The sequence below is a fragment of the Hyla sarda genome, chromosome 8, assembly GCF_029499605.1.
Source record: "Hyla sarda isolate aHylSar1 chromosome 8, aHylSar1.hap1, whole genome shotgun sequence".
Taxonomy (NCBI): domain Eukaryota; kingdom Metazoa; phylum Chordata; class Amphibia; order Anura; family Hylidae; genus Hyla; species Hyla sarda.
Window position 1 is genome coordinate 32,209,466 of NC_079196.1, and position 15,678 is coordinate 32,225,143.

General features: G+C 45.4%; 1 protein-coding gene across 2 annotated transcripts in view; it reads right to left on the reverse strand.

Annotated features, from left to right (window-relative positions):
* Window positions 1-15,678, reverse strand: part of MMADHC (metabolism of cobalamin associated D) — a 57,555-nt gene that overhangs the window by 5,990 nt on the left and 35,887 nt on the right. For both annotated transcript variants that reach the window (XM_056534177.1, XM_056534178.1), the window contains one exon: window positions 4,235-4,365. In XM_056534177.1, coding sequence (XP_056390152.1) covers window positions 4,235-4,365 — 131 coding nt within the window. The remainder of the gene's footprint in view (window positions 1-4,234; window positions 4,366-15,678) is intronic.

Here is a 15,678-nt window from a genome sequence, read left to right on the forward strand (position 1 = left end):
TCTTCAACCTGCGGACCTCCAGAGGTTTCAAAACTACAACTCCCAGCAAGCCCGGGCAGCCATCGGCTGTCCGGGCTTGCTGGGAGTTGTAGTTTTGAAACCTCCGGAGGTCCGCAGGTTGAAGACCACTGCGGCCTTCAACATCATCCAGCCCCCTCTCACCCCCTTTAGTTCTGAGTACTCACCTCCGCTCGGCGCTGGTCCGGTCCTGCAGGGCTGTCCGGTGAGGAGGTGGTCCGGTGAGGAGGTGGTCCGGGCTGCTATCTTCACCGGGGAGGCCTCTTCTAAGCGCTTCGGGCCCGGCCTCAGAATAGTCACGTTGCCTTGACAACGACGCAGAGGTGCGTTCATTGCCAACGTACTTCTGCGTCATTGTCAAGGCAACGCCTCTATTCCGGGCCGGAAGCGCGGAGAAGAGGCGCCCCCGGTGAAGATAGCAGCCCGGACCACCTCCTCACCGGACCACCTCCTCACCGGACAGCCCTGCAGGACCGGACCAGCGCCGAGCGGAGGTGAGTACTCAGAACTAAAGGGGGTGAGAGGGGGCTGGATGATGTTGAAGGCCGCAGTGGTCTTCAACCTGCGGACCTCCGGAGGTTTCAAAACTACAACTCCCAGCAAGCCTGGACAGCCGATGGCTGCCCGGGCTTGCTGGGAGTTGTAGTTTTGAAACCTCTGGAGGTCCGCAGGTTGAAGACCACTGAGGGCGAATGATGAGAAGAGGATGATGAAGGGGGGGTGTGGGGATGATGAAGGGGGGTGGGGATGATGAAGGGGGGGGGGTGTGGGATGATTACAAGGGGATGATGAAGGGGGGATGTGTGGGATGATAAGGGGATGATGAAGGGGGGATGTGCGGGATGATAAGGGGATGATGAAGGGGGGATGTGTGGGATGATGACAAGGGGATGATGAAGGGGGGATGTGCGGATGATAAGGGGATGATGAAGGGGGGATGTGTGGGATGATAAGGGGATGATGAAGGGGGGATGTGTGGGATGATGACAAGGGGATGATGATGAGGATGTTAATGACGGGTCTGGATGATGACAGGGGGGGATGAGGTATTTCCCACCCTAGGCTTATACTCGAGTCAATAACTTTTCCTGGGATTTTGGGTTGAAATTAGGGGTCTCGGCTTATACTCGGGTCGGCTTATACTCGAGTATATACGTTTGACGGCTAGTAAAATGCTTCAGAATACCTGCTGTTCCAAATCACTATTGCCAGTCAGTATTATAGCGACAGTGGCTAATTCCTTAATAAGGGAGCGTTCACACTGCATTTTTGCCTCCGTTTCTCAGTTTCCGTAGCAGTACTTTAAATTTTGCTGTACGCAATAACGTAGTCAACTATGGTATTGGATATGCTTAAAAAAATAAATAAATACATAAATAAATAAAAAAAAGTACATGTTCCAGTCCTTTTAATATATAAGGCAATAAAAAAAATGGATGGCATACAGCAGCATCCGTTAAAATGTTTGTCTACAAAAAAATGTATATGTCACAAAAGCATGGTGTGAACGCACCCTTGATCTGCGTGCGATCTTTGTTGATACTGTTCACAGTCTCTAAGTATAACGGGGTATTTGAAAGACTCTTTGTATAACATGTTCCTTGATATTTCACTTTCCAGTTGGATCCACTTCTGCCTTTGGCTATATATATACAAGCCGGAATTCTGTGAGCTCAAAACACAGAATTCTGCCGAAATTTAAAGCTCCATTGACTTCAAACGCATTCCACCAGGTAATTCCACAAAAGTGAAAAGACATGTTCAATCCGGAAAGCAGAATTTTACGCTGCTGAATTACTGCCGTGTGAATAGGACATCGGAATCGCCATTCAACACACTGTGCAATACATTTTGCATGATTTCTGAGCGGAATTGTCTGATGGAATTCCATGAGGAAATTCCGCTGTGTGAACATAGCCTTTGGCACATTTTCTGCTGCATATCTGCAATGTCTGTTCCTAGCCTAATAGAGTTTTTTGTACAGCTTTACTATTAACACAATGAGATCTGACAGCAGGAAACATAATGATGGCTGATGCTTTCCATTTAATGATTGATGTCTGTCTGTCTCTCTCCCTCCCTCCCTCAGTCTCTCCCTACCTCCCTCCCTCCGTCTGTCCCTCTCCCTCCGTCTGTCCCTCTCCCTCCCTCCCTCCCTCCCTCCGTCTGTCCCTCTCCCTCCCTCCCTCCCTCCGTCTGTCCCTCTCCCTCCCTCCCTCCGTCTGTCCCTCTCCCTCCCTCCCTCCCTCCGTCTGTCCCTCTCCCTCCCTCCCTCCGTCTGTCCCTCTCCCTCCCTCCCTCCCTCCGTCTGTCCCTCTCCCTCCCTCCCTCCCTCCCTCCGTCTGTCCCTCTCCCTCCCTCCGTCTGTCCCTCTCCCTCCCTCCGTCTGTCCCTCTCCCTCCCTCCGTCCCTCTCCCTCCCTCCGTCCCTCTCCCTCCCTCCCTCCGTCCGTCTCCCTGCGTCCCTCCGTCCGTCTCTCTGCGTCCCTCCGTCCGTCTCTCTGCGTCCCTCCGTCCGTCTCTCTGCGTCCCTCCGTCCGTCTCTCTGCGTCCCTCCGTCCGTCTCTCTGCGTCCCTCCGTCCGTCTCTCTGCGTCCCTCCGTCCGTCTCTCTGCGTCCCTCCGTCCGTCTCTCTGCGTCCCTCCGTCCCTCTCTCTGCGTCCCTCCGTCCCTCTCTCTGCGTCCCTCCGTCCCTCTCTCTGCGTCCCTCCGTCCCTCTCTCTGCGTCCCTCCGTCCCTCTCTCTGCGTCCCTCCGTCCCTCTCTCTGCGTCCCTCCGTCCCTCTCTCTGCGTCCCTCCGTCCCTCTCTCTGCGTCCCTCCGTCCCTCTCTCTGCGTCCCTCTCTCTGCGTCCCTCCGTCCCTCTCTCTGCGTCCCTCCGTCCCTCTCTCTGCGTCCCTCCGTCCCTCTCTCTGCGTCCCTCCGTCCCTCTCTCTGCGTCCCTCCGTCCCTCTCTCTGCGTCCCTCCGTCCCTCTCTGTGTCCCTCCGTCCCTCTCTCTGCGTCCCTCCGTCCCTCTCTCTGCGTCCCTCCGTCCGTCTCTCTGCGTCCCTCCGTCCGTCTCTCTGCGTCCCTCCGTCCGTCTTTCTGCGTCCCTCCGTCCGTCTCTCTGCGTCCCTCCGTCCGTCTCTCTGCGTCCCTCCGTCCGTCTCTCTGCGTCCCTCCGTCCGTCTCTCTGCGTCCCTCCGTCCGTCTCTCTGCGTCCCTCCGTCCGTCTCTCTGCGTCCCTCCGTCCGTCTCTCTGCGTCCCTCCGTCCGTCTCTCTGCGTCCCTCCGTTCGTCTGTCTCCCTCCCTCAGTGTCCCTCCGTCTGTCTCTCTGCGTCCCTCTGTCCCCTCCGTCTGTCTCTCTCCCTCCCTCAGTGTCCCTCCGTCTGTCTCTCTACGTCCCTCCGATTGTCCCCCTCCGTCTGTCCCTCTTTTTTACATTATCATTTGCTTCTAATATACCTGAAGGTTTGATGTCAGCATGAAGTCAATGTAACACATGAGATTATTTACTCATAGACCAACTAAAAGTTGGTGCAAAAAAACCCTTATTTCCCACACCAATTGTGTGTAAGTAATAAAGATTCACTATTTTTAGTGGTGTGGGATTTTTGGAGTAAATAATTGAGCCTCCACACACTGGTCTTTATCCATGTGTTAATGGGTACTCCAGGGAGATATATATATATATGTAATGCTTAAGGGCCACCACACTACCTGGATATGTTCCCTGTGAACCACCCTGCTTCAAATGCATGGCTCCTGTGGCCCCTGTTGTCTTCTCTGGCTGCTTTATATACTTTGCCATCCTTCCCTGCCCTTGCCTACATCTCCCAGCATCATTGCAGCTCTGCTCTGCCAGCCCTCACCCTCCTGTTCTGAACTGCACTAAAAGGTTCAGTATGTGATTGGCTAAGGCTGCACACACCTCCCAGCTGTCAGCACTAAAGAGAGCATGACTCATCAGTGCAGGGCAGAAACCACATGGTCTGTGTCTCTAAGGAGGGTGGGGGCTGCTTTCTGAGAGGGATTTGGACAGAGACAGAGTGGATGGCTGGATGAGGTCATTGCCTCACTTCATGCATATAAGTGACAACCAGAGAGGTGAAACTGCTGTATATAGCTAATGAAGAATATTTAGACAATTAAATAGGTTGATGAGAGGGAAAGCATGGGCTATGGGTTTAGTTCCCTGGAGTGCCCCCTTAACTGTAACATATAAGAGACACTGACCTTCTCCAGCATTACTTCTCGTTCATTCTCCACCTCTGTGCTCCACATGGTCATGTCATTCTCGGTTCTCTGCGTCACTGTTAGAACCATGAAGTTGCTAATGGGGACCTCCGGAAACATTGATGCAAAATCTGCAATACATTATAATAAGAGGCTGTATAATACAATCATAAACATAATAATAATAGATAAAATACATTAACAATGGCCTTACCCACTGTGAAGAACACCACAAATAATTAAAATATCAGGCAGATGACACCATTATGACACAATTATAGGACAGATATATCGCTAACATTGTTTCCCAACCATGGTGCCTCCAGCTGTTGCAAAACTACAACTCCCAACACGCCCGGACTTTAAAAATGCAGGGGCCGCCGGGAGGTAGCGCACGCAGGGACGTCACTGACGTCCCATGCGTGCGCCCATAGGAGTAAAGAATAGCGGAGCATCAAGGAGTACACGCGCATGGTAAGTCACCAACGGCATGTCATCTTCAGTGTTCCGACCTCCGGCTTAGGGATCTACTGCTATGGCCCATAGGCCATAGCAGTAGATTGTCACCCCGGTCACCGGGGTCCCCGGACCGGAGGAGCGGTGGTCAGAACACTGGGGCAGTAAACAGGCATACAGCCTCCAGCCATACACCGTATATGGCTGTAAGATGTATGTCTGTGGGGGAACTATACTGCACCTAACGTGGGGGAAACTATACTGCACCTAACGTGGGGGAAACTATACTGCACCTAACGTGGGGGAAACTATACTGCACCTAATGTGGGGGAAACTATACTGCACCTAATGTGGGGAACTATACTGTACCTAACGTGGGGGAAACTATACTGCACCTAACGTGGGGGAAACTATACTGCACCTAATGTGGGGGAAACTATACTGCACCTAATGTGGGGAACTGTACTGCACCTAATGTGGGGAAACTATACTGCACCTAATGTGGGGGGGAACTGTACTGCACCTAATGTGGGGAAACTATACTGCACCTAATATGGGGGGGGAACTGTACTGCACCTAATGTGGGGGAACTTTACTGCACCTTAAGGACCGGGGGTTTTTCTGTTTTTTGAACTTTCGTTTTTTTCCTCCTTGCCTTTAAAAAATCATAACTCTTTCAATTTTGCACCTAAAAATCAATATGATGGCTTATTTTTTGCGCCACCAATTCTACTTCGTAATGACGTTAGTCATTTTACCCAAAAATATACGGCGAGACGGGAAAAAGAATTATTGTGAGACAAAATTGAAAAAAAAAAAACACCATTTTGTAACTTTTGGGGGCTTCAGTTTCTACACAGTACATTTTGCGGTAAAAATGGCACCTTCTCTTTATTCTGTAGGTCCATAAGATTAAAATGATACCCTACTTATAGAAAAAATCGTAACTACATGCAGGAAAATTTATACGTTTAAAATTGTCATCTTCTGATCCCTATAACTTTTATTTTCCCACGTATGGGGCGGTATGAGGGCTAATTTTTTAGCAATATTTTTGTATTGATCGGACTTATTGATCGCTTTTTATTCCTTTATCATGATATTTATGAATTTTTTTGCACGTACGCCATTGACCGTGCGGTTTAATTAACGATATTTTTATAATTCGGACATTTCTGCACACGGCACACGGCGATACCTCAAATGTTTATTTTTATTTACAGTTTTTTTTTTTTAAATAGGAAAAGGGGGGGGGGGGGTGATTAAAACTATTATTAGGGAAGGGGGTTAAATGATCTTTATTCACTTTTTTTGCAATGTTATAGGGCTATAACTCTAAACACTGATCTTTTAGATTGATCACTGGTTTCTCATAGGAAACCATTGATCAATGATTCTGCCGCTTGACTGCTCATGCCTGGATCTCAGGCACTGAGCAGTCATTCGGCGATTGGACAGCGGGGAGGCAGGTAAGGGAACCTCCTGCTGTCTTACAGCTGTTCGGGAAGCCGCGGCGGACATCCTGAACAGCCCCCTGAGCTAACCGGCAACGATTTACTTTCACTTGAGTCTAAAGGTTTAAAAGCGATCAGTGCCGCGCGCTATTAGCCACGAGTCCCGGCCATGGTTAGAGACCCGGCCCAACCCGCTATGACGCGGGCCCCGAGTTGTAGAACGGGAGCGGACTCAGGATGTACATTTACGACATGGGACCTTAAGAGGTGCAGCCTTAGCCAGTCATAGCTCATCTCACACTGAACTGCTCTGGCTGTGTAGCAGAGTGAGGGAGGAAGTTCTCCCCTGTATGGCTTCAGATGATGTCACGCCTGCTGGGGAACGCCCCTTCCCAGTCTGTGAATCTGACTGAGACTGAGCTGAAAATACAGAGCAATATCAAGGTAGAAAACTAAAAAATAATAAAAATAAAGGCAGGGGGTGGTTTATCATGATGGGGGCAGTGAACTGGGAGGATTATAACATTTGACAAGATCATGAAAGGTACTCTTTAACATCAAAAGACCATGTCATTTTATACGGGTGTGTAGACTTTTTATAACCCACTGTATGTATGGATGGGGCTCAGCTCCTACTCTCTTTCTGATATAATGATATGTACGTTAAAGGAGTACTCAGGGGAAAATGTACTTAACCCCTATCCACAGGATAGTGGATAAGTAGCTAATCATAGGGGTCCGACTGCTGGGGCCCCTATTATCTCTAAGATGGGACCCCGGTGCTCTCAGTGAGGAGAGCGTGTCGTCTACCGGTAGAAGGCATGCGCTCCATTCATTTCTATGGGAGCACTGATGATGCCCGAGAGCTGTACTTGGGTCTTTTCAGTGCTCCAATAGAAATGAATGCACCCTTCACTGAGCGCTGGGTCCCATCCTATGATCGCGTGGGGCCACAGCGGTTAGACCCCCCTGCAATAAGCTACTTAATACTTATCACGTGGATAGGGGATAAGTTCATTTTTGAGGGAGTACTCCTTTACATATAGGTAAGGTGAATGCCTGAGGCATGAAATGCGAAATGATATATTTTTTTATTTTAAACTTCTATCTGGAACAATGTGAATCTCCTCGCTGATGCTGCATGACTTTGCACCTTGGTGACAGTTTGCACGGCTGTAAATAATAAAAGTGTATAGTCCCTGGTATGAACTGGCTCAATTTGGTTCTGTATTTAGAGAAATATTCCTACCTAAAAGCAATGCCCATGGGGACGAATATCTCTATACACACGGCACGCAATGGAGAACAAAACATTAGAAACAAAGTCATAATGTTTAAAACAAAAAAAATGCGAGCCCTAACATGATAGTGTGCATGAGATCTATTCACAGAAAACTCCTACTGCACACGCAAAACGGATTCACATGCCTCCATACAGGTAACAGGCGTCATAGAAATGTCTCTTTGGCCTCCAATGGTTTGTTATATATGAAGCTTTCTACAGTAGGGCAAAAAAGTATTTAGTCAGCCACCAATTGTGCAAGTTCTCACATTTATAAAGATGAGAGAGGCCTGTAATCATCATCATAGATATACCTCAACTATGAGAGACATTATGAGAAAAAAATCCATAAAATCACATTGTCTGATTTTTTAAGAATTTATTTGCAAATTATGGCGGAAAATAAGTATTTGGTCAATAACAAAAGTCATCTCAATACTTTGTTATATACCCTTTGTTGGAAATGACAGAGGTCAAACATTTTCTGTAAGTCTTCACAAGGTTTTCACACACTGTTGCTGGTATTTTGGCCCATTCCTCCATGCAGATCTCCTCTAGAGCAGTGATGTGTTGGGGCTGTCGCTGGGCAACACAGACTCTTAACTCCCTTCAAAAGTTTCCTATGGGGTTGAGATCTGGAGACTGGCTAGGCCACTCCAGGACCTTGAAATGCTTCTTACAAAGCCACTCCTTCATTTCCCGGGCAGTGTGTTTGGGATCATTGTCATGTTAAAAACCCAGTCACATTTCATCTTCAATGCCCTTGCTGATGGAAGAGGTTATAACTCAAAATCTCACGATACATGGCCCCATTCATTCTTTCCTTTACACTGATCAATTGTCCTGGTCCCTTAGCAGAAAAACAGCCCCAAAGCATGATGTTTCCACCCCCATGCTTCACAGTAGGTATGGTGTTCTTTGGATGCAACTCAGCATTCTTTCTCCACCAAACACGACGGGTTGAGTTTTTACCAAAAAGTTCTACTTTGCCTTCATCTGACCATATGACATTCTCCCAATACTCTTCTGGATCATCCAAATGCTCTCTAGCAAACTTCAGATGGGCCCGGACATGTACTGGCTTAAGCAGGGGGACATGTCTGGCACTGTATGATTTGAGTCCCTGGCTGCATAGTGTGTTTCTGATGGTAGCCTTTGTTACTTTGGTCCCAGCTCTCTGCAGGTCATTCACTAGGTTCCCCGTGTGGTTCTGGGATTTTTGCTCACCGTTCTTGTGATCATTTTGACACCACAGAATGAGATTTTGCATGGAGCCCCAGATTGAGGGAGATTATCCGTGGTCTTGTATGTCTTCCATTTTCTAATTATTGCTCCAACAGTTGATTTCTTAACACCAAGTTGCTTGCCTATTGCAGATTCAGTCTTCCCAGCCTGGTGCAGGTCTACAATTTTGTTTCTGGTGTCCTTCGACAGCTCTTTGGTCTTGGCCATAGTGGAGTTTGGAGTGTGACTGAGGTTGTGGACAGGTGTCTTTTATACTGATAACAAGTTCACACAGGAGCCATTAATACAGGGAACAAGTGGAGGACAGAGGAGACTCTTAAAGAAGAAGTTACAGGTCTGTGAGAGCCAGAAATCTTGCTTGTTTGTAGGTGACCAAATACAAATTTTCCACCATAATTTTCAAATAAATTCTTTAAAAATCAGACAATGTGATTTTATGGATTTTTATTCTCATTATGGCCAACATTTCTCGTTGTCTTTAGACAGTCTAAAGACAACGAGAAATGTTGGCCATAATGAGAAAAAAGTCCATAAAATCACATTGTCTGATTTTTTGTGTCTAGAAAAGGCGCACAAAAGGCGCAAGCAGGGTTTATTTGCCCCTTTTTTGTGCCTTTAGGTTTAAACATTTCTGCTGATTTTCAGTTGCAATCCACTGATTTTGGCAATAAACATAATATGGAACTTATGAACTGTGCCTTTTTTGTGAAAAGGCTCAATAAAGGCGCAAAGCCACTGAACAGTCACTAAACTGCACCAGCCCAATCTTAGCTTAGCTTTTTGGTGTATGTGAAGAACGAAATATCCGAAAATGTGACCTGCACGAAATTTATCAAATGCTCTGTGACCATTTGGTGCTCCTACACATTACCAACACACAAAAAAAGTGTAGAAAAATGCTTCACTTACACCTACAATGATAAATGCTTCACTTACACCTACAATGATAAATGCTTCACTTACACCTACAATGATAAATGCTTCACTTACACCTACAATGATAAATGCTTCACTTACACCTACAATGATAAATGCCGGCCTATGTCTCTCATAGTTGAGGTATACCTATGATGACAATTACAGCCTCTCTGATCTTTTTAAGTGGGAGAACTTGCACAATTGGTGGCTGACTAAATACTTTTTTGCCCCACTGCATGTATCTATCTATCTATCTCCTATCTATCTCTCTCTCTCCTATCTATCTCCTATCTACCTACCTACCTACCTCCTATCTATCTAATCTCCTATCTATCTATCTATCTCATATCTATCTATCTCACTCTAATCCCCTCTGCCTATGTCCCCGTCAGCTATAACCCTATAATATTATCCCGGCATGTAGCCCTTTCTCTCTCTCTTATAAATATAAACCAGTAGATGCCTGTGAGTCCACTCCGAAAGTCGTCCAGGCATTTCCAAACATTCAAAGGGTTGGGAAGGATCTGTCAGATTCCAGAGATTTAAGGAGATGTGTAGGAGGATCGGGCGCTCTCGGTGAGGAGCGTGTGTGTTCTACCGGTAGAAGGCACACGCTCCATTAATTTCTATGGAATCGCTGATGATGCCCGAGTACTGTATTTGGGTCTTTTCGATGCTTTTATAGAAACAAATGGAGCGCATGCCGTCTGCAGTACGCGCTCCTCAGTACGCGCCGGGTCCCATAGCAATTGGACCCCCACCGCGATCAGCTACTTATCCCCTACCCTGTGGAAAGGGGATAAGTACATTTTTGCCGGAGTACTCTTTTAGTGAACGCCTGAGGTATGAAATGCTAAATAATTTATATATTATTTTAACTTCTATCTGGAACAATGTGAATCTCCTCGCTGATGCTGCATGACTTTGCATCTTGGTGAGAGCTCGCACGGCACAGGCTGTAAAGAGTAATAGTGTATAGTCCCCGGTATGGAGCGGTGTGACCTCCATGGGCATGAACTGGCTCAGTTTTGTTCTGTATTTAGAGAAATATTCTTACCTAAAAGCAATGCCCATGGGGAAGAATATCTCTATACACCCGGCACGCAACGGAGAACAAAACTATTTTTTCTTGTCCATTGATAAACAATTCGTTAGAAACAAAATCTCAATGTTAAACAATGAAGTGTACTAAGGTAGAGCTGCGGCCTCATGTGCTTGAATGCGAGCCCTAACATGATAGTGTGCATGAGATCTATTCACAGAAAACTCCTACTGCACACGCAAAACAAATTCATAGACCTCCTATATATATAGCTTTCTATATGCTGTATTATTCTATACCAGTATTTCCCAACCAGGGTTCCTCCAGCTGTTGCAGAACGACAACTCCCAGCATGCCCGGACAGCCAAAGGCTGTCCAGGCATGCTGGGAGTTGTCATTTTGCAACACCTGGAGGCACACTGGTTGGGAAACACTGTTCTATACAGAGGCTACCAGGTGAAATTGTATACTGTGCAGATGGGATGCAATGGGGGGACGTATGTCTGTAAAGAGGTGTCCGGAGGAGGATCATTATAGGAAATCTTCCCAATTTGCTGCAATTCACACTGCAAACGGCTTAGGGTCCTCCACACTATGGCATCTCTAAGTGTAGATTGTGTTTGCAGCGGGCACCACTGGACCTGCAGTTACAACTGACAGCAAAGCAGTCTGCGCCGAATTCTGCCGGCACGGTGCAGCATGATCGCATGGAAGACAGAGGGAGGCTGCTGCACTTATTTTCCGCTTGGAAATTCCGTAGTGTGAATCGCCCCTTATTCTCAAATCTATAGAAAAAACAGTATCAGGCTTAACCCCTTGAAGGGGTATTCCGCCCCTAGACATCTTATCCCCTATCCAAAGGATAGGGGGTAAGATGTCAGATCGCCGGGGTCCCGCTGCTGGGGACCCCGGGGATCGCTGCTGCAGCACCCGCTATCATTACTGTGCAGAGAGAGTTCGCTCTGCACGTAATGACGGGCAATACAGGGGCCGGAGCATCGTTACGTCACGGCTCCACCCCTCGTGACGTCACGGCCCGCCCCCGTCAATACAAGTCTATGGGAAGGGGGCGTGGCGGTCGTCACGCCCCCTGCCATAGACTTGCATTAAGGGGACGGGCCGTGATGTCATGAGGGGCGGAGCCATGACGTCACGCTGCTCCGGCCCCTGTATCGCCCGTCATTACGCATAGAGCGAACTCGCTCTGTGCAGTAATGATAGAGGGGTGCCGCAGTGGCGATCCCCGGGGTCCCCAGCAGCGGGACCGCGGCGATCTAACATCTTATCCCCTATCCTTCCTTTGGATAGGGGATAAGATGCCAGGGGCGGAGTACCCCTTTAAGGACTCTTAACGTTTTTCCATTTTCATTTTTTCCTCATCACCTTCTAAAACTCATAACCCTTTCAATTAGTCATTTTACCAAAAAATCCACGGCGAAACGGAAAAAAAATTCATTGTGCGACAAAATTGAAGAACAAATGCCATTTTGTAACTTTTGGGGGCTTCCGTTTCTACGTAGTACATTTTTCGGTAAAAATTACACCTTATCTTTATTCTGTAGGTCCATACGGTTAAAATGATATCCTACTTATATAGGTTGGATTTTGTCGTACTTCTGAAAAAAATCATAACTACATGCAGGAAAATGTATACGTTAAAAATTCTCACCTTCTGACCCCTATAAATTTTTCCGTGTATGGGGCTATGAGGGCTCATTTTTTGCGCCGTGTTCTGAAGTTTTTATCGGTACCATTTTTGTATTGATCGGACTTATTGATCGCTTTTTATTCATTTTTTCATGATATAAAAAGTGACCAAAAATACGCTATTTTGGACTTTGAAATTTTTTTTGCGCGTACGCCATTGACCATGCGGTTTAATTAATGATATATTTTTATAATTTGGACTTTTCCGCACGCGGCGATACCATATATGTTTATTTTTATTTACACAGTTTGTTTTATGGGAAAAGGGGGTGATTCAAACTTTGATTAGGGAAGGTGTTAAATGACCTTTATTAACTTTTTTTTCCACTTTTTTTTTGCAGTGTTATAGCTCCCATAGGGGGCTATAACACTGCACACACTGATCTTTTACAGTGATCATTGCAAAGCCATAGCTTTGCATTGATCAGTGTTATAGGCGGTCGATTGCTCAAGCCTGGATCTCAGGCTTGGAGCAATCAAATGCCGATCGGACGCGACAGAGTCAGGTGAGGGGACCTCCGCTCTCATGTTAGCTGATCGGGACATCACTATTTTATTGCGATGGTCCCGATCAGCCCAAATGAGCTTCCGGGAAGCTTTTACTTTCATTTTAGATGCGGCGATCAACTTTGATCGCCGCGTCTGAAGGGTTAATAGCGCCGCCGCACGCTATTAGCCCAGGCTCCCGGCTATCATTAGCCACCAGGACCGACCGGGTATCACGCGGGGTCACAGTGTGATCCTGCGTTGTATACCGGGACCGAGCACAGGGCGTACAGGTATGCCCTGCATCCTTAAGAGGTTAAAGGGGTACACCGGTGGAAAACTTTATTTTTTTATCAACTGGTGTCAGAAAGTTAAACAGATTTGTAAATTACTTCAATTAAAAAAAACTTTATTCTTCCAATACTTATTAGCTGCTATATACTATAGAGAAAGTTATTTTCTTTTTGGATTTTTTTTCTTCTGTCCACAGTGCTCTCCTCTCTGCTGACACCTCTGCCCGTATCAGGAACTGTCCAGAGCAGGAGCACATCCCCATAGCAAACATATGCTGCTCTGGACATTTCCTGATACAGACAAAAGGTGTCAGCAGAGAGCACTGTGGACAGAAAAAAATAAAATAAAATAAACGAAATCCAAAAACAAAAGCCCTTTCTTTGTAATATACAGCAGCTAAGAAGTACTGGAAGGATAAAGATTTTTTTATTTTTTTAATAGAAGTAATTTACAAATCTGTTTAACTTTCTGGCACCAGTTGATTAAAAAAAAAAATTCAATCGGATTAGCCCTTTAATGATTGGCAGATAGTGAAAACTATCAGCAAGTTCAATAAAATCCAGATAAGCTGGCACACAAGCACAAGAGCTGCCACTAGGAATTGAATCCTTATCTATGTAAATAGACTTTTATTTTGTTTTATAAGAAAATCTGGCAGAGGTGGAATGATTTTAAGTTGCTGCGTAGTATGAACAGGGTACATTTTATAAGCCCCCACAGGGGACTATTGATAGCAATATTTATTTGTATAGTTTGCTAGACAGCATGGTAAGGAAAGCTCTGGTTGCAATCTTGACTCATTGGACCCCCGCAATCATGTTGCAGGTTGTCCAATGAGTCTCACAAAGCCCCACTATGGCTTTAGGTGCCATGATCAGTATTGAGCACAGCATCTGAAGGATTAATCAGTTTAAGTTCATGATGTAAATGTACATCCTGGTAAACCATGTACCAAGGCACCATGACATACATTTACATTATGGGTCCTCTAAGGCTTAAAGGGGTACTCCGGTGGAAAACATTTTTTTTTTAACATTTTTTTTTAAAGGGTACCTTTCATCAAAAAAACTTTTGATATATTATAGATTATTGTATGCAGAATAACTTTCCAATAGCATGTTATTAAAAAAAATACTTCTTTCTTTTTAATTTTCCACTTTGAAAAAATGACCACTAGGGGTCTCCCTACCAGTCCTGGAACACAGACAAACTCACCTGCTCACTGCCAGGGAGCAATGTTGCGCTTGTCTGTGTCTCGGATGCAGTCTGAGATTTAGGACTCCAGCATGAGTCTGAAATCTATAAAAAAAAAAAAAAAGGACTGGTAGGGAGACCCCTAGTGGTCATTTTTTCAAAGTGGAAAATTAAAAAGAAAGAAGCATATTTTTTAATAACATACTATTGGAAAGTTATTAGGCATACATTAATCTATAATATATCAAAAGTTTTTTTTTGATGAAAGGTACCCTTTAAATCAACTAGTGCCAAAAAGTTAAAGAGATTTGTAAATGACTTCTTTTAAAAAAAAAAATCATAATCCTTCCAGTACTTTTTAGCAGCTGTATGCTACAGAGGAAATTCTTTTCTTTCTGAATTTCTTTTTTGTCTTGTCCACAGTGCTCTCTGCCGACACCTCTGTCCGTGTCAGGAACTGTCCAGAGCAGCATAGGTTTGCTATGAGGATTTTCTCCTGCTCCGGACAGTTCCTGAAACGGGCATCAGGTGTAAGCAGAGAGCACTGTGGACAAGACAAAAAAGAAATTCAAAAAGAAAAGAATTTCCTCTGTAGCATAAAGCTGCTAAAAAGTACTGGAAGGGTAAAGTTTTTTTTAATAGAAGTCATTTACAAATCGATTTAACTTTCTGGAGCCAGTTGATATATTAAAAAAAAATAAAAATAAAAAAGGGGGTTTTACCATATATATTACCATATAGTCTATTAGGAAAAAAAAAATACAAAAAAATACAATAAAATAAATCTCCTCGCTGATGCTGCATGACTTTGCACCTTGGTGAGAGCTCGCACGACACAGACTGTGAAGAGTATAAGTGTATAGTCCCCGGTATGGGGCGGGGTGACCTCCATGGGCTGTGAACTGGCTCAGTTTGGTTCTGTATTTGTAGATATAGTCTTACCTAAAAGCAATGCCCATGGGGAAGAATATCTCTATACACATGGCACGCAACGGAGAACAAAACTATTTTTTTTTCTATAAACGAATCTCAGATAAATACCTCAATGTTAAAAAGGAAGCGTACGACGGTAGACTAGCGGCCTCATGTGTTTGGATGAGCCCCATCATGACAGCGTGCACGAGGTCTATTCACACACAGAAAAAACTCCTACTGCATAGACAACATGTAATCACGGGCCCCATACAGGTAACAGGTGTCATAAAGGTGACATTGTGCTGCTATATATGGGGCTCTTTCTTTCCGCTATATTATTCAGTACAGAGGCATCTAGGAGAAAAACAAAACAAAAAAAAAACGTATAACCGTTCATATGGGACGCTATGGGTTTAGTATGTCTGTCTGTAAAGTGGTAATTGTTTGTGGT